Source organism: Scomber japonicus, chromosome 4, assembly GCF_027409825.1.
Source record: "Scomber japonicus isolate fScoJap1 chromosome 4, fScoJap1.pri, whole genome shotgun sequence".
NCBI classification, from domain to species: domain Eukaryota; kingdom Metazoa; phylum Chordata; class Actinopteri; order Scombriformes; family Scombridae; genus Scomber; species Scomber japonicus.
In genome coordinates, this window is record NC_070581.1 from 18,861,654 (window position 1) to 18,881,472 (window position 19,819).

At 42.4% G+C, this 19,819-nt stretch overlaps 1 protein-coding gene across 1 annotated transcript in view; it reads right to left on the reverse strand.

Moving 5' to 3' along the window:
- LOC128357860 (neuron navigator 1-like) overlaps positions 1 to 19,819 on the reverse strand; it is an 80,333-nt gene that overhangs the window by 50,733 nt on the left and 9,781 nt on the right. Inside the window, exons 3-5 of the mRNA XM_053318255.1 lie at positions 16,695 to 17,519; positions 3,058 to 3,160; positions 1,242 to 1,571 (exon numbers count right to left, since the gene is read on the reverse strand). Coding sequence (XP_053174230.1) covers positions 1,242 to 1,571; positions 3,058 to 3,160; positions 16,695 to 17,519 — 1,258 coding nt within the window. The remainder of the gene's footprint in view (positions 1 to 1,241; positions 1,572 to 3,057; positions 3,161 to 16,694; positions 17,520 to 19,819) is intronic.

Consider the following 19,819-nt stretch of genomic DNA (forward strand, 5'->3'; position numbering starts at 1 on the left):
TGTTTATCTTTGCAGTGCTTAGAGTTGGTCAACGAAACACGATACTACGTGTGCAACCAAGAGAAAATTGTTGTGTCATACCACTTCATATTGGAGAGCTACAAGCTCGCCAAAACAAACAAAGACACAACTTACACAACTTCTACATTGTTTATCAAGTCACAAGAGAGACAGAGACAGAGAGACAGAGACAGAGAGAGACAGACAAACACACAGACTGACGAGGAGCTAAATAATAATTTGAGCTATTACAACACTGACCAGCATGCTCTCTCTTATGACCTGTCCACCTGATTCCATCATAAAAGAATAACACAAAAGAACAGGAGTCATCATGTTATTGACATAAATGGCACCCAGACAGACACCCAAACAACACCATTCCACATATTCTACTCCATTATTTAGCCTTTAACCTATCATGATTATTGACAACAACGCACCTGACAGTCTTGTGTCAGTGTGAACTAAACACAAAAGTGTGTATGTGTGATGTGAGAAACAATACCATAAAAAGGTGTCTATAAAAGGGAATAAAAAATCAAAGATAACTTTGAAAAAACACAGCAAACATCCCAATGGATGTTTCAGACTATCTAAGCTGAATTAAGTCACTTTGGGGTCACTGATGTGATATCAACATTCCATATTTTGATCCAAGGAATCTACAGTCAGTTTAAAACAAAACTGATTCTGACCTTGACAGCTCTGACTGATGGCACATTAGCCGGAGAGAGTGAGCTGCCAGCTTTCTAAAGACATCTGCATTCTAACTCTGCCAGGGGGCTCTGGTGAGCCAGCACTGTGAGGGGTCCTCTGCCTGCTGGCAAAACTGGCAGCTGAATATGACAGGATGATCTCTGTGACGGGGCTCGATGATGGTGACATCATTCCCAGACTTTACCAGGGGGTTGTTTTATGACTACGGCGGAACCAGCTGCGCCAGGGGGGCTACAGCTGCCAGTGTCAAGGCAGATACCAGGAGGGAGGTTTAGGATGCATTATAGAGGGGCTGATCAAGTCTTTGTAATGCTGGTAAACCAGTAACTGCAGGCCTAATTGTTTATGTGGTATTGTAACAGTTGGCAGGAGGTGGGATTCACCCCTTAAGCAATGCTAAGACCATTAATGAGACAACCAGATCCAGACTTCCAGGTTTTCTGCAGACACCAGCGTCATGTGCTCATGAAGTATTCTTACAATGGCTAAAAACTCATCACTTTCAAATGAAATAGACTTACCCATTCCCCAGGTCACCAATATCAACATCATCTTCATCATCATCCTCATTTGGGCTCTTCCCACCGAGGTCACTGTCACTGAGGTAATCTCCCTTCAGGAGGGACGGATCTGAGTCGTCCAGTGCTTCGATAAGGTGGATACGAGAGTTGTGGCTGATCCGGATGGGAACTTCTGACTGGGCGTTACCTGTGGACGGGGCCTCACCGGCTTGCAGGCGGGGGCTGGCTTGACCTTGGCGCCATGACAATGGAGAGGAGCGATTTGATAGACTGGAAATGGAGAATGCAGCAGCTTCGTCACTGTCGTAGCACATGGTCCCATCAACACAGCTACGGAATGAGAAGATGACAAGTTTAACCTTTCTTGGGTGATGAAAATAAGAAATATTCACAGCAATGTGCTTCACAACAGCTTTATGTCTTTTTTTTCAGAAGAGCTTAGGATTTGCTTCTTCCATCCGACCTCCTCTCCTACATCTTTTTCTCTCAGATGAATCTCACTGTATAAAGCCTTCTTGGTTTCAGCAAAACATTCTGAAGGGGATCAGGGATTCATTAGTTGCCAGGTGTTTGTGTGTATAAATGTGCTGTGAGCCTTTGTTCGGATGCATAAGTAATATGGTTGTGTTTTCATGTTATTTTCCTGCCAGCAAACTTGCCTTTATGTTCCTCAGTGCTCTGCATTAAGCTTCAAACTGCACAGCACTGTCACTTAATGTGGGAGTCTACAAATATCAGCTACACAAATATCACAATGTCATGTATTTTCTATGCTAAAGCGGCACAGTCCAACAGTGCTTAGGCTGCCTGCCTAGGCTGAGAATGATGAGAATTAGCATATTAAAAGTTACTTGTCTCGAACTCTGTGACAGCACATCTTCAAATGAAATACTTAAACACTAAGATAAACAGGCAGGAAGGAAGTGAAGACAGGGTTAGAGCAAAGATGCTACTTGTCTTGTTAGAATGGATTTTCACAGACTTTCTGCTTGTTATGCATATATATCAGGGAGAATATGTGTAAACTAAATAATTTGCCTGTTCCATTTGTTTAATTCATGCAAATCTCTCACTCTCAAACACACGTTTTTCACAGGATATATGACATCTTGTTTGCACAGGAAACTTCCGCAAACAGGCTTTAGGCCTCAAAGCAGAATATGTCTTCAGGGACAGCGGGGAGCGCTTCAAGGTTATTACGGTACAATAAAGTATAAATGGCAAAGGAAATGTATTCCAGCAGGGAACCATCTGCTTATTTTACTCCTCCTGTAGGGAGCTCCAACTGAGGGACAGAGAGAGGATACACGGCAGGACGGACAGACAGACAGACGGAGGGGAAGCTCTCAAGGACAAAACCTGAAGACATGCTGCATGCAACCAAAACCAGTCAATGAAAGTCAGGAAGCAGAGGAAGAGAGAGGAGACACATACGCTCACATCCACTTAATCAGAGCATTATTGCATGTCTTGTGTATGTGTATGAATGTAAGCCATTCATTGGTAGGGTCGGCTTTGAAGTCAGCTTTGAGCTAATCCTGCTTCAGTTCCAACGCAAACCAACGCAATGGGAGAGCAGAGTGGGCAGAAAAATGACAGAGCAACAGCTACTGGTTTATCAGGAATACTGATATTGATCTGAGAGCCCACAGGCAGTTAACCACCACACCCCAACAAACTGTTAGCAATGTCAATAAGAATTTCTCCATATCAACTGCTGTTCCTTTTTTTCACAAACAATTCCTGGCTTGTTTGTTTTGTTTGTCCTTTCTTTTGTGCAATTCTGTTGAGCCGTGTTTGAGTGTGATTGGCTGACCTGTGGCTCAGCTGCACCCCTCTCAGGCTGGTCATGGTTTCTTCCAGATTCTGTCGAAGATCCAGAACATTTTGCACGGTCCTCTTCCTCTGGGATTCTGGGTCTGCAGGAGTGGGCACACACATAAGGATATTTTTAGAGATTATTTGCCATGTTATATAATAGGTGGGTAACAAAAAACACTGACTACCTGTTCAACATTTACTTATAATATAAAATACAGATATGGCCAAATATAAAATGATATATATGATCATGGAGGTTTGCTGTAACAGCCATGCTGAAAGATGACCACACACACTGCAAAAACAGCCCCTCTCAAAATAAGACAAATAATCCTGAATCCAGCCAAACTGTCTTGTATTGAGCAAAAAAATCTGCCAAATGTCGTCAGAAGCAGGAGAGGCTCACGGTCGTAAACATCTAGTCACGTGTACTCTGAGATGGACGCGCAGGTCAGGAAATGACGTAAACGGACCGTATATGGTTTGTTATTTGTGTTATTACGTTACGTGTTGGACTAAATACATGTTGACATATTGAGGAAAGTATTCCGGTTTTATGGAAACGGATTTCATATTTCACAAGAATGGATACTTGGCGAGCTGTACAGAAAGTCCTGAGTCATAAGATGATCGTTGTGGATAAAGGGAAGACTTTGAAGGTATGTAGCATTATAGCTTTTCTTACTTAGCTCAGGGGCTAGCCGAGCTAATCGCTAATACTATTACGGCTGTGAGCAACCATATAAGTCGTGAGTGGTCTTGAATGAATCAGGACAATCTAAGCTTTCCAACAATGTACGGCATGAATATATATGTTTAAGGGTTGGTGTTTAAAACATTCAGAAGAACTTGTGGCTACCTCCTAACATCCGTCCCGTCCCTTAGACGGAACAGCGTGAGTTAAGTGGTTAAAGTCAGAATTCTGAGATTAAAGAGAAAAAAAGTCAGAACTCACTTTTTTTCCCCCACAGTGTCTCTAATCCTCTTCCGGCGGTCAAATGTAATAAAATCTGGCATGATCGCTCAGAGGAAATCACTCATGTTTTCCTCTCTACACAGTAGACACACGCAGACCATATGTGTTTTTTTTACATGCATCTAAACAGTGCCACAAAACTGAAGGAGCACTCAAAATAGTTTTAGGTGTAGGAGCACCAGCCACAGACCCTCCTGAGCGGTCCTAGTTTCACAGCACTGTACACGACATCAACTTCTAGACATCACAGCTCTCAGCTAAACTGTCAGTTGCTGCAGGGCTGCCGTTAGCATTTTTCACTCTGTACAACACTTTGGTCAACTGCAATTTTTTAAAAATGTGCTCTACAAACGAACTGGATTTAATTAGATTAACTCATGATAAATATCTTCAAAAATCTTTGCTTCAAATTTTGTTCTGGCATCTTGTATAAGTCTGTATTCAACATAATACCTCATTATCTCAATGAAATGCACTTAAACAAATGTGACAGGCAATTCATTATTTTGGCTGGTAAAACATGTGCTTGGCTGGTGGATTTGTTTATTTATTTACCTGTCCTCTCAGCAGGTGAATCAAAAAGTAAAAAAAAACTTCAGACACTACATCTAATCATCAAAACAAAGCCCAAAACATAAACTACAATGATGGAACAGGCTAAACTGATGGAACTAGAGAAACTCACAAGGAAAAAACACAATATAATAATGGATGTTGTTTTTCCAGATGGCAGTGGAGATAAATAAATTAAATATGATGCTTCCAGCCAGTCAGACACAGACAACACAGGAGACTTTTAAATCCACACAGGTCTCCGATAGTACTCAGTCAGTGCACAGTCACATCAGCTTGTCTGTCTAGATGGATGACTGTATCCTTCCTCCGCCACCACCCTCTGTCACAATGCCCTGGTGCCCACTCATTGACCTGTACCCCATTGCCCTGCAGCAGAATAACCAAAAGCCTTTCTCACTTAAACCCACCAGGGGACACATTGGCATTCGTTTCACCCCTTCCTAATATGCTGTAATCTGCTCAGATTGTGCCACCTAGATTCATGCTGGGCTATTCAGCCAGACTGCTGTTTTGTGTGTGTGTGTGTGTGTGTGTGTGTGTGTGTGTGTGTGTGTGTGTCTTGAGACAACCCCCCCAAGCAGATAGAAGATTGGACACAATTGAAACACAATAGGATTTTCTAAATCACCTCAAGACACTTGAGCTACCGCCACATTCAACCACTAAGAGATCATATTCAGGAATGTCCTAATATCAAAATGTGTTTCAGTCTGAGCTTATTGTTAAGAGATCCTGCTCAGATTTTGCTGCTACTATCATAGAATTATCTGGGCTGCTAATCACGACCCCTAAATTGCGTCACATAACCTTGACCCTGCCGTCCCTCTATCTCTACTCTCTGATGTGTATTTATGTGTGATTGGGGAATAGTGATAAAAGAGTTATAATGGTAAGATGTGAGCCAGTCTGTTCACCCAGTTCACTAGACCATTAGAAGTGGGCCAGCTGACCCCCATTTGAACATAGCTAGAGGTTAACTATAAGTAAATACTACTGGAGCTGTTGTGGTATTAAACATTGGTAGTAGGGCTGGGCAAAACATCGATATGATGTTGATATCATGACATGAGACTAGATTTTGGATATCATAATATCGTGAAGGAAGTATTATAAGTGTTGTCTTTTCTGGTTTTAAAGGTTGTATTACAGATGATATAATTGTCTGAACTTACCAGACTGATCTAGCTGTCCTATTATTTGCCTTTGACCAGTTTGTTATTACATTTACATAACTGATGATTATTCATCAAAAAACTCATTTTGTACATATTTTGTGAAAGCATCAAATCATTGTTGCAATATTGACATCGAGGTATTTGGTGAAAGATATTGTGATATTTGACTGTGTCTATATCTCCCAGCTGTACCTTGTAGAAAGTACAGGATGTTTGTATATCATTCTGATTTTGTCCATTTTCACTTGTTGTTTAATATTCAAAATAAATTCCCTTCCAGCACTCTTAGATTAAAAAAAGCTGTTGAACAAACCTACAAAAACACATAATACTATAAACACACGCAACACACGACCATCCTTTCAATGAATGAGTCCAGCTGGCTAGTGAGGAGGTGAAAGGGGGGAGAGGCCATTCTAATGAGCAAGGAGGGCAAATCATGTGTCAGTCTAAACAACAGCTGCAGACTGTGCAACACTGTGCACACATACACACACATGTGCACAGGGAATCTATTCACATCACACACACGAACACACCGAGGAACACTTACACCAGACCAGATTTATGAAGCTGGATTGATTTCTCCAAAACAGAATGGCCACACAGGCAATTGATTAGGCAGCCCTGGGACAGGCAAGCTCAGTGGATGAGATGATGAAGTAATTGTGATACAACCTTCTGCTGCTCACACACAGATGTACACATTCACACACCGAAAAACAACAGCAATTCAAAAACAAAACAACAACATGTAAAACAACAGAACTACTGTGCTGAGCTGGAGGTGCTCATATGAAAGGTAGAAAAGGGAAATGTGGAAATTCAAACTGTCAAGATCCACATTTCAGCTTTAAAATTTTCATTTTTTTGCAATCAGCTTGAACAAAGGTTCAGCAGGAACAAAGAAACATGCAGACACAGACAAAGTCTGACACACACTCAGACACACACATGCTTTAATTGGGCAATTTTAATTATCCTAAATGGGAGCTTTGTTTAACATCGGCGTCAAATTGATTAGATACGGTCTGCGTGAATGTGCTTGTGTGTGTGTGTGTGAGTGCATGTCTGTAAAAGACTTCCTGTCCCGCCTCTGCCCTGGCCTTGGTGGTCCCAGCTGGCATGGGGAGGAGGTATGATGGTGGTGGGGGGGGGGGGGAATTAGAGATGCAAATATCCCTGTCAGCCCCAGCAGCTCCCCAGGGGTGCACATGAATTACACTGATCTGGTCTAAGATGAGTATGTGTGTGTGTGTGTGTGTGTGTGTGTGTGTGTGTGTGTGTGCAAAAGCTTATGTGCATGTGTAAGTGATGTGTACGTGATGTGTACGTTGGGACGGTACCCTCCACCTGCCTCTTCTCAATATACTCATGAACACACACTCCCATTCTGAAGAGGCTGTGAAACCAGCTGAGGAGCCTTTCATAATGGCCCACTCAGACTCTTGAAATGAGAGTCAGCAAGTTAGTGGGAGAGTGTTGTGAGTGTGCTCATGTACAGGACAACCTCTGAATCCCAATGTGAGCCTGCTCTCAGCCAAATAAACAGAAAAACAGGCTTTTGAAGAGGCCAAAGAGATTTAATGTTAAAAGGTATAAAGGATGCAAACAAGCAGGAGATTTTTTTATTTAATCTTGGCAGTTATATTCAGCACAAGAGGACAATTGGCAAGACCGCATAAATTCACAATGGCTACAAAGAGAGACACCACCTTTGTGTGTGTGTGTGTGTGTGTGTGTGTGTGTTTGTTTGTGCTCTGTGGTCAGGTCACAAGCCCATAAAGAAGAATTGCTGGCTTTTGCATTAGCAGCAATGTCAATGAGTTTGTTTTTGAACCCTAAGGACAGAGAAGTATAGGCAAATATGATAAATAAGATGTGTGACAACTCAGAATGCTCATGTAAAGGTCATGACGTTTTCTGAACAAATCCAGTATTTTTTTTAAGAATGAGGATGCCATTGTTCTACATTGCCAAGAAAAAAAACCAAAACAAAACCATCACTATGTTCTTTTTTTCTCAGCCTCAGGCCATTTTCTCCTACTGTGAACGTAAACCCTGAAAAAGCATAAAAAGGCAAGTAATATCCAAAAGAGCAATGGCACTATCATTTTTAGCAATCATTACCCAGAGAAATAGTGAGTATTTCCAGGACCATGACTGTGTATGTGAGATTGACTTCAAATCAACTACAGTATCCATGTTCATTATAATGTAGAAAAAAGTTATCTAGAGCAACAGTGTGGCCCATTGATGCTTTTTAAAATAGTTTGAGAAACAGCAGTGGAGGTGTATGGCACAGAGGAATATGCTACACTTAGCAGGATAAGTGTATTTTTTGTTTTGGCCTTTTTTTAATGAGATTTGCGATTGGAAAGCCAGTCTTATTCTTTAAAAGTAGAATGAGCAGTGAGAGTGAGCTGCATGATGTAGACGTCTGATGACTTGCAGACAAAGTGAGAAGTGCAAAAAAATATGGAAGAAACTGCTGTCCACTTGGTTTGCTCTCTTGGGTCACTTGCCTCTCTTCTCCATTAGACAGAACGAAACTCCCCAAAGATACACTAATGGCTCTGTCCTTGCAGGAGTAGTCTGTGTAAGTGTGTGCAAGTGTGTTTGTACTGTATGTTGTATTGTTTCTCGACAGTGTGCATTTGTGTAATGACTATAAATCAGTAAGTATGTGCTCATACATCTGCCCACACCAGCGTATGTGTCTTCACCAGCTAAAGTGTCAGTTTTGCGGAATATGAATGAATGTTTGACTAATGGCTCCCGTTTCTATTCTTTCCTTCCTTCCCTCCGGAATTCATTTGTCCCTGTCCTGTCCACGTGCATGCACATATGTTAGTGTCACTATAACTCTCCTGGGGCTACAGTATCCTTATCACATGATAGATGGGTGTGGCTAAGCATCACTGGTAGTACACCATAAAGTGTCTGTACCTCCAGCAAAGTGTACAAGTCTTTAAAATAGTCATCAGCTTCTACAAGACTGTTTGTCTGCTTCAAAGACAATGATTACAACATTCCTGACTAGTGGTAGACTCACACAAACAGGATGTTTGCCAAACCTCTGTGGTTATTGTCATTATAGTTTTTACCTCTATTTTCAGGGAATGATGACATGAAATAGAAAGATTTTTACAAAGATAGGTCATGTGACAACCTAGATTTTCTTTACACCTGTCACAATGTGAACGTGAAGCTACCGGGACGGTTCTTTATTTCTCATTTTGTCAGACATGATCATACAGCTTAATTCTCTCATTCCCTGTCTCCTCTCTTTCTCTTTTCCTGCCCTCTAACTCTACTCAGCCCTCTGCTGACCTCAGACAGTTTGCAAAACAGGAAGCATTACAACATACAGCCATTCCTGCACATCTGGACTGGGCAGACAAACACACGCAAATGCGCCCAAATGTGCGTCCACACATAAACACAAACACACATGCACTAAAGGTTCATCCGCTTCACCGGGATGTCGCAACAGGATATTGGAACCACTGAAGATCATATCTGAGATGTGACACGAATGCTTTTAAAAACATATCAAAACAATCTCTTTGCACACCAGTTTTCAGCAGTTGTTGGTTTGAATGCAATAGATTATGCAACAATCTTCCCATGAAAGGTTGATTAGTGCCAATGCACATGTTGAGTCAGTCAGTGGTGGTAAGGGGCAGCTGACTGTGTTGAAAACCATTTAAAATTGGAGGCTCTTTTGCAAGAATAGACAGAGGAAACAACACGACCAGCGGCTCTGTGAGGCTGTGACAGAACACTGTGACTGCAAGCATTTATCTCAGAGCACCACTGTTCATTTTATACTGCATTAGTGTTAGTATGTGAAATGTCTGCATTTTATGTAATCTTTAATAACCAATTCAAGACCATGAATGACTAAATTTTTTTTTTTTCCTCTCAGTGACGTTGCTAACATGCTGATATTTAGAAAGTAACATTTACTGTGTTCAACATTTTAGTGTAACATACTAGAATGAATAGACAGAAAGGTCAGGAGATCACCAACATTATTTAAATTCAGCCTAAGGGGAACATGACTGTTTGTACCAAATGTTATTGCAATCCATCCAACAGTTTTCTAGATATTTCACTCAAAACCCCAAATGTGAACCTTGTGGCACAGGAAAAGTCATGGCAATCCACTGAATAGCTGCTGAGATATTTCAATCTGGACTAAAATGGTGGGCCAACCTCTAGCAACCAAACATGCCAACTGAACTTTGCCAAGAAACATAAATCACATTGAAGTGGACAAACAGATAAAAACAGTCAAAGATCCAGGATCCCCTGTCTAGCATTTAGTGCAGAGTTAAAACCTTCAAACTTTTTTTTTTTATCCTCTCAGCTCAGACCCGGCTCTAAACACTGACCCAAACACAAATATACACACATGAACAATCTCCCCATATCTCCTTAACCACGGCCCTATCTTCTTAGAAGTCTCAGCGCTATCCGCTTAGAGGGGAAGATGGGGGAGCTTTATGAGACTTTAGAGAAGTTTACTTTCTCAGAAAAGAAGGTCAAGACCTCACCAAGGTAACACCAAAAGAACATCTCACCTCTAGCCTTCCTAACGACACTTCAAAACACCAAGAAGTATGTGTGTGCGTGTGTGTATTCCTCTGTGCCAAGCTGCATTGAATGAGATTAAACGTGTGAGGTGCTTTGAGAGAGATGAAGGGAGGCACAATCTAAAGCACACACACCACATATAAACACACACATGGTTTGCAGATGAGGCTGTCAAAAATAACAACCTGGAGGGAAAATACAATTAAACAGTTTGATGGATGCGTGTTTGGCATCATGTAATGTCAAAAATGTAACACTTTCAGCTGTATGTCTTATGCTTCCTGCGCACTTTCAGCTTGAATTTAAATCAAAACTAATCTAAATACAGACTGAGTCACAGACACGCACATTCAAGCGAGTGCACAGCTATGCGCTTACACGCATACTAAATAAACACAGAAACAAGTCAAGACAGACCATAATGTGTGGCAATGTTAGGGTATATTTTTGTTCAAGAGAGTTGTTTCCTGTGAAACTGTATTTTACGACGTGCTTAAAACCCAGCTGCAGCTCTACTCTCACATGTCAGACAGACAGGCCGCGCTCTGTGTGCAGTGCCTGTTAATAAGGTGATGGGTGAGACTGCAGAACCGATGACAGCAAGTAGCTAAGCAGCTAAGTGTCTCCACTAAAAATGTTCCAAATTACCAATGAAGCACACAGGCAGAATTAAACAGGCCTATGAGATTAAAAATGATTTCTTTTCAACACAATTTTGGCTATATGTCTTTAATAGTAATGATAGTACTGTATTTCATGTGATATGGCTGAAATCTTAGATCATGTTCATGTAATTTCATATTGTGATAGATATATTTCAAATGATTCCTGAACTAACAATATAAAGCTGTCAAAAAGCAATAGTGGCCTGATTAAACCAGAGATACAGGATAGCTACCTTAGAGACTAATAACTGCTTTACTTTAATTGTATGTTTTGCTTTAAAATGGCCGGTATATGACTTCTACTACCATATTTGTTTACTGTACATCTGTGTCTGCTAGCTTTTCCCAGACTCTCCTTATCCATTTTGTTGCATTGCTTGTAGTCGCATTGTAGCTGGATTGTGCCATGGTCATGGCGTGTGGTGCTGACTTGAACAAAACTACAGCATATTTATAGTTGAACAAGAAATCAGATCAGAGGAGTTGTTATGAGAAGCTGTTCCCAGGTAACACTTTGTTTGCACCTTGGTTTAGCTGCAGCCCAAACCACTGACATTGCATTAGCATTGTCACTGATGTAATCTATCCACAATACTGTCACAAGACTTGGTCAGATGTGTGTGTGTGTGTGTGTGTCTGAGTGTGTGTGTGTGTGTGTGTGTGTGTGAGTGTGTGACACTGATACTTTATTCCCTGCAGCAGATACAACATGGAGATAGTAACATCAGTAACAATTGGCACTTTTATCTAAAGCCTTTCATGAGAGAAAAACACAAATAGAACAGAAAATATTCCTCATCACAAGGTGGCCTACATAACTCTCTCCATTTTTATCTCTATCACACATGAAAGTATTAAGTGTAACATATCATATTTTATCAGTATAATTTCAGAAGCGTCATTTTGTTCTATTAGTAAACTTTGTATTTACCATGTCTGGAAAGAATACTACACTTAAATGTAATGTTATATACTGTAGTTTAAAAGGGATGTATAGTTTTCATTATTGGGCCTCTGTAACATCTGTATTCCATCATCATATTTTAGTTGGGCACTTACATGGGTGATGGTGATTTGAGAGTAATTTTCCTGTGACACTTGATGTAGGTCATGTCAAGTGGTAAGAGGTAAGTTATTGTAAACGTGTGAGTGCTCCAGTGGCATCAATAAGCACTTAAATCTTTCAATATTCAATGCAAACATGAAAAAGTACAGCCCTGTCACTGTCACACTGACGGCTACAGAAAAAGACAGTATATTATATATAATATAAGCATAACAGCATAATGCCTAATAAATCCAATATAGACTTGCTTGTTTTTTTGTGATTTGTGTGTGTGTGTGTGTGTGCTGTTTAAAAGCTGATGAGACAAAAACACAGTGAGTACTAATATGATTTAGGAGGAGGATGGCAGGAAGCAGACAGCACTAATGCAATGGCTCCTGCATTAAGTCCTGAGAGACTGACCACAAAGTAAAAACACACACACACACACACACACACACACACACACACACACACACACACACACACACACGCACATAGACAACCACAGAAAAGAAAGCATCATCATACATGCATCAAGATGTATGAAAGTTCTGCCTATCTATGAATTCTCCCAGTGACAAAATCCCTGTCACACTCAAAAAGATGTCCTCTGTCCTCCTCCTGAAAACACTCTTACCATAAATATCCTTTCTGCTGCCTGACTGGTGACAGAACACTGCTACCCGTCAACTCACATCAGAGTTGAAAAAGAGGAAGAAGGGGAAAGAGAGAGAGAGAATTGGAGAATCTTTGTTTTCTCACTTTCCTTGGGCGTTCATGTTTATTTGGGTTGTCACCACCTCCTCGATGAGAGGACGACTGCCCTGAATCCTTCAGTCAGCATAGCCACTCTGACCGCACCCGCATCACATTAGAGACTCAGCACTGTGATCACAATGGGAGAGGGGCTGAGTGTATGCATGACAAATACCCCTGTCACAGCCAAAAGTATGAATACAAGTAACAGACAGGAGAGGATATCAGTGGACTGAATGTGGCACACACTTAATGTGGCACACACTGAATGTATGTGTGTGTGTGTGTGTGTGTGTGTGTGTGTGTGTGTGTGAGTGAGCTTTGGACAGTTGAGGCTGCAGTGCTTTGTTGTTATTTCCTGCAGCGCTGTTAAGTTCTCTTGAATGGGGCTTGTGGGTGCCTGTTTCTGTGTGTCTGTTTTTAAGCTTTGTCGATTTCTCTCTAGGGTGTATTGTTCCATAGACAGCTGACGAGGATGTAAAGAGTAACTGTCAACTGCAAAAAAAACAGACACACACCCAATATTATAACAATAATAAAAACAACAAACATTTCAAGACTTCCTTTATGAGCATTCATGCGTCACTCTGTTGTTTTTTAGTTCTGTTTTGCTGAACCTTCATGATCAATGTATGAGTGCGTTTGCAATCACCCTCAAGTGGCACATTCTCCCCATTTTCTCCATCCAACATCTCCAATCTTTTAACCTTAATCTACAGTATATTCTCTATCCGATCCTTCATAAAGTAAAATTCCCCAAATCTCCATCCAAACAGATGTCCTTTGGGCTTTAATCTGTAATTCATGTTAGTCTTGATGGCTGGCCTTTTCCAGGGTGATAGATCTGTGATTAGTGGAATGGGGGCTGAATCTTCTCATTATCTTTATGCAAGGACTAATCCAAATGCTTGCTGGTGTCTTAGACTGGATCCTCTCTAAACCATGCCTGCCCCATGCTGGGAAAGGCCACTGCTTAAGGGAGCTTACCCTCTCACACACACCTCATTATGGGTGCTGGATGGGAACAGGAGGTGTCATTAGTAGGAGACATCTGAGGTTCAGTACTTTACATTACCACTGGCAGCCTACGCAGTATATTTTTTACAAGGTGCCATTCAGGTCGCTCATTTTATTGGTTGCATTTACAAAGAGAGTTCATTAATCGTTGCTTCTACTGGAGTCTCTAAATCCAATTAACAAAAAGCTCTTCATCACTCAGTGGTTAAACATGTCCATCCGATTAAAGCAAAACAAATAATACTGACATTAATCCTAAATCACTTCTTGAGATAAACATATAGGCCCAGCCATGAAATATCCTGGTTTGGTTTTGTTTTTTTCTTTACTTCACTGAACATGTGTGGGAGGGTCTTGGTTTGTACATCCCAATTAGACCTCAGTGGCATCCTCCATTATCTTTGCCTACCACTGTAGGCTAATCTCAAAAGGACAGTGTCACTGTGCATGCTGCTAGCTGTCACACAACATGACATGAACAAGACACAAGCACATATTTTACTCCCCGTAGCAAACACAGCTAACGTGAAGCTTCAATAACAAGGGTAACAGTCTATGACCGAGTAAAGGTTGATTTGTCATGATATAATACCAGGGGCACCTCACTTTCCTGTATGTAGGAAGCAGATGAGGAGAGCAGACGGTGGTACTGTTTAAGAGAAGGGGAGGAGTGGATCACTGGGAATGATCCATTGAACATCCATAATCTATCTTCCTATGACAGAGCACACAGAGCAGAAACCAATTAGCTGAGCGTCCCATCGGAAATGGAGAAGCAGATACGATAAAGGATGAGCCCGCAGCAGTAAGCTACAGGGCAAGTTACAATTAACCTCTCCCTAACACACACACACAAAAGTATACTCACACAACTAACTCACACACCTGCTATGGTTCTTATGACAAACCTCTGGCAGGTTGTTGTAGACTATAATGACATAGACATTAGACAGTAGACTATAGCTACATTCAGTCACTAGGGATGCCAGATACAAATTTGGGTCATTGTCTATTACCACTATTTTACTCCAGTGACTCTTCCTTTTAGTTTTTCTCTGTGTTTTTATAATTTATCTCCCACAGTGTATAAAGGCTTGCCTTGTCCTTTTTTTCTGTCTATTTTTCCATCCTTATCTCCTGTCCTCCCTACCTGGCTGCCTGGTGTAGGTGTGGCAAGCAAGATCACAACAAGGAATGAAACAGGGAACAAGGTCAAACACAGACGCACACCACACAAACACACATACACTCCATGTACAGTACGTGCACACGCGCAGGACTGCAGGGGCAAGGTCACACAAGCTGTGATTTGGGGCTATGGTGCAGCAGAAAAGAGAAAAGAGAGATAGAAGAAATGAGGAGAGAGGGAGAAGACGGAGAAACACTTGATAATGGACTGAAAATGATTTTGATATAATGACCTGCTACACTGGCATCCCCTCACTCATTGCTACTGTCTGCTCCTGCTGAGAAGGAGGGATGGGAAGAGAATGAACAACACAAACACAAACACAGAAACACAGAGAGGGTGAGTGTGCAAAGGTGCAAATTCAGACCCTGATCTGCCTTATTACTCACAAATGTAGTCATCTTTCTCACAACACCCCCCTATTAGCTGCAGCTTTGGATACACAATGTATCCCGGTACATGAATGACTGTGTGAGTTAAATACTTCTGTGTGTGTGTATGTGAGTGATAGCATACTAACTACCTGCCCATGGCCCACCACCCCCTCAGATTCCCTTCTCCCCTCCCACACGTTGCCCCCGGTAACAGAGGGAGGAGGTGTGTGTGTGTGTGTGTGTATGTATGTGTGTGTTGGAAGGGGGGTAGATAGTGACCATCTGTCAGTGGCCCGGAGATCAATGGAACTAGTTGGGAGGAGGAGGGAAGGGGTAAGGATGGTGAGGGAGTGGTGCGAGGCTAAATATGTGGCCCACTGTGACCGGAGCCTGACTCAATATGCAGCCGTTTTACTTACCAACTGACAACACACTCCCCACTAGCCCCACTCACACGGCCTTTATTAACGAATGGTTGATTTTGTTGTGAGCCAGGAGCTGCTGAGTTTATAGAAATGACATGAAATGTTCAGTTTGGATTCTTGACTACTGCACACATAGATAAATACATGTGCTGACCTGCTTTCAGTTTAAAATATGCTCCAATTCCAAAAATGTTGCGTGTAAGTCAGAGAAAGAAAACCCAAGAGATAGAGACACAACGAGAGAAGAAGAGGAAGGTATTTCATAGGTTAATATATATATCTAGCTCACTGTGGCAGTAGGTCAGACTAGGACAAAACACTCCAGTGCAAGCTAATGAATCAACAGCAAAACAATGTCAAACGTCTACAAATGCTTACTTCAGCTGCTTCTTAGAAGACCACAGTGCTACACACACACAATATAAAACAAGTTAACACATATAAACAGCACATTTGACGGCTAGTGTTGTAAACACAGGGATTTTCTACAGAGCCACCGACAGAGAAAGGGCTCTCACCATCGTATAGCGAAAAGCACTTAGAAAAACACACTGACATTACACACTCATTTAAAATTCACTGCTTGAGCTAGAGCAAGAGCTAGAGGGAACCGTTTGGGTGTGGAGGGAGGAGAGTAGAGGAAAGTGGAGGTTAGGTGCGCAGAGACAGGGTTTGTTTATGTTATTCGACTTGGTCCACTGAACCAGTAAGTTGTGGACATAATTGTAGCCGGTCCTAGGTGATGTCGCTTTCATGCTTCACCCTGTATGGTATGTTTTCAGACAAAACTTTGAAGAACTTTGACAAAAAATTGAAGTAGTGAACTCACCCAGCATTTGACTGAAGAGCAGCTGCTCCAGGTCCCCCAGAACAGTCACCACTAACTCCGGGTCCACTTTCAGAAAGGCCTTATCATCCTCTCCTTCTATCCCCTTCTTCTCTTTTTTTTCCTCTGGGGACAGAGCTGCAGATTTCCCCTTCTCTCCTGGTTTCTTCCCATTAGTCCCAATGCTCCCAGCTCCATTGGAGTTAGTCTTAGTTTGGTGGTCAGCAGGGTCTGTGCCTGCATTCTGGCCCACCTCAGAGGCCTTGCTGATGGGCTTGACCTCAGCGTAAGGTCCCCGTGGTTTACCAGGGGCAGGGATTCGACTCGGCTTGCCTATGCTTGACGTCACAGCTGGGGAGCAGAAAGATTTGGGCTTCCCCTGGAAAAGGGACTGTTCTGATTTTGAAAGAGTCCGGGAGAGCGGTGGTCTCCCACCCCCAGCCTGAGCTGTCTTAGTCTGGCCCGCTTTGTTGGTGCCAGTACCAGTCCGACTTGTATCATCATTCCATTTGGGAGATTGGTACAGGTGGAGCTTCTTCTCTGCATCAGTGAGTACACACAAGTTGCTAAGTGATCGCTGCTTGCGGAGCTTGGACGGATTGGGGATTGGTACCGGGATAGATCCGGAGGTTGGCCGGTAGACCTTGAGCTCTGACCCGGAGGGACGTGGAGGCCCTTGAGGCAGAGCGGAGGACTTGGCCGGGGGTTTCCTGGAGGCCATGGGCTGGGCAGAAGTATCCTGGCTGGAGACAGCAAGAGACCTGAGGTCCAGCTCTCTGGGTTTAGCCGTCATGCTAATGTTAGCCACATTAGCCTCCAGCATCCCTCCTGTAGAGAGCCAAGCAACAGCATCAGTGACACACTCTGAAATACACACGAGCCAACAGAAAGAAATGTAGGGAGAAAAGGGAGAAAGGAAGGTGTAGAAATACCAGGACTGTCTGGTTTGATCTTCCTCTCTCCCTCTATTGGGTCCAGACTGAGCCAGACTCCCCACTGTGTGAGACTGTGGGTCTCACCCCTTTGCTGAAAATGACGAGTGGGTTAGTAGAGTAGCAGTAGCAGTAGCAGTCCCCTTTACTCACTGCTGGTAATCCATGGATCTGCAGATCTGTGTCCAGCGCCCAAATTCCGCTTCCTCACAACGTGTCTGCGCCTCCCAAATGACAATAGCACCGCTACCAGAAAACACAGCACTGATCAGCCTCCTTCTCTGTCTCCACCGCTGCTTCTCTCACACTCTGTATTGCCTCTTGCTTGCCAGGCAAGCAGCAGCCGACTGACAGGAGAAACAGTCGCAGCAACAGCAGCAGCAACATCCCCCCTCCCCTTTCTCTCCTCCCTCACTCGCTGGTTTGCTCACTCTACCCCCAATGGCTCATACACCCTTTCTTCCTTCTCTATCTTTCCCTCCTTCTTTCTTGTTGTCTCTCGCTCTTTCTCCTCCCACTGGCTGATTCATCTGCCTATCCTTCCTCTCTCTCTCTCTCTGGCACTCTCTCTTTCCCTCTCCCCCAAACACACACCGCAGATGCTGTGTTATGCTGCACACCAGTGAGTGTGAACATAAGGGCTTGGCGATAAATTACCAGCATCTTGTATAAACTCAGCTCTTCCCTGTTCCTGTGTTGCAACAACAGCTCTGTTTTTTTCTCTCTCACATCCTAAAAATCATTCTTCCCTTTTTGCTCTTCTCTACCACTTTCTGTCAGTTAATCCTTTTGTTCACCTCTATTCTCCTCCCATTCTTTGTTTTGAAGCGAGAGAAAGGAAATGTATTTATATTGAGCTCAGCTGCGTATGACTCAAATTATGCTAGTTGCCAAATATTGCAGCCAGAAAAAAGACCCCCTGCACACATGCACATCCAATCATTCATAATCACATTAGCTGCTCTATTCATCCATTCACATTCAGATTCTCTTATGTGCGGTAATCTCAAGAGGCCCACCCATGATTAAGCTGATTCAAATTATCTGAAGAACAGCCATGACTGCAGGATCAACAGGACACACGTTTACCAGTCCATAATAAACAACGAGATCGGTCTGTCTCTAATTTTGCTCCAATTAGGAACCAACAGACCTCAAATGATCATCACACCCACCACCTGCATCATATCAGCTACTCATCTACTCATCTCCAATGCTCTTTTCTCATTTCCTCCCCTGCTCCAGACTTACAGTACAGTATGTCAACACCCCCCCCTCCACACTCCCCTCTCTCTCTCCCAGTTAATTTAGATGCACAGGCCATTAAGTGTGTAGGTTATAGATTAATCACAATCTCATCCATCACTCAGCAGTCAGCACAACCATTAGGATACTGGGGTGGTTTAAAACAAGCACATGTGTGGGTGTGTGAATGAGAGTTGGTGTCTTTATTTTTGTCTATTCTCCCTTGTGTGTGCGCTGGAGTGTATGTGTGTGAGTCTGTCTCTCCAAGTATGTCACATTGATGAGACAAGGCCAGAGAAGCCAAAGCTCCTATCCAGGAACTGAGTTAGCTCTGGCATGTTCAACTACGTCATCTCATCACTCTGGGCATCTCATCTCAATCAAAGGACACAGGGGTAACTTGGACTCTTCTCCATCCTTTTCCTTCTCCCTATATTTTGCTTTCAGTATCTACAGAATCTATTCCTGTAATTCCTCTTAACACACAGGGCTGTATGGAGATACAAGAGACATAAAAAGATAGAGATATAGCTTAATGTATTCATTTCTTCTAATGGCTTTATTTCCATGAGAGATAATCATGATGGCAATGCATAAAACACACTTTAAGTCCATCATTACTCATTAGCAATCAATACAACTGTTTGCAGGAGAATTAAATCCACGCAGGTCTAAGCTTGACCTGAGGAGTGTTACTGCTCTGTATGTATAACCATTAGAGCACTTTCTCTTGTTTGCAAGCAGCCATGCCTGCAGCTATGATGTTATCAGGTCTCTGACTGTTAGGACTAGCATTCAAACAAGCAGGCTGTTGAGCTAATGCCCATTTTCTGTTATATTTGCATAAATCGGTTGACACTAAACCAGAGCTAAAATAAGCAATGTCTGTTTGCTCACATTCCTTGCTCAGTATTAAAGAGGCACTTAAAAAAAATGACTTGTTTTTCAGCA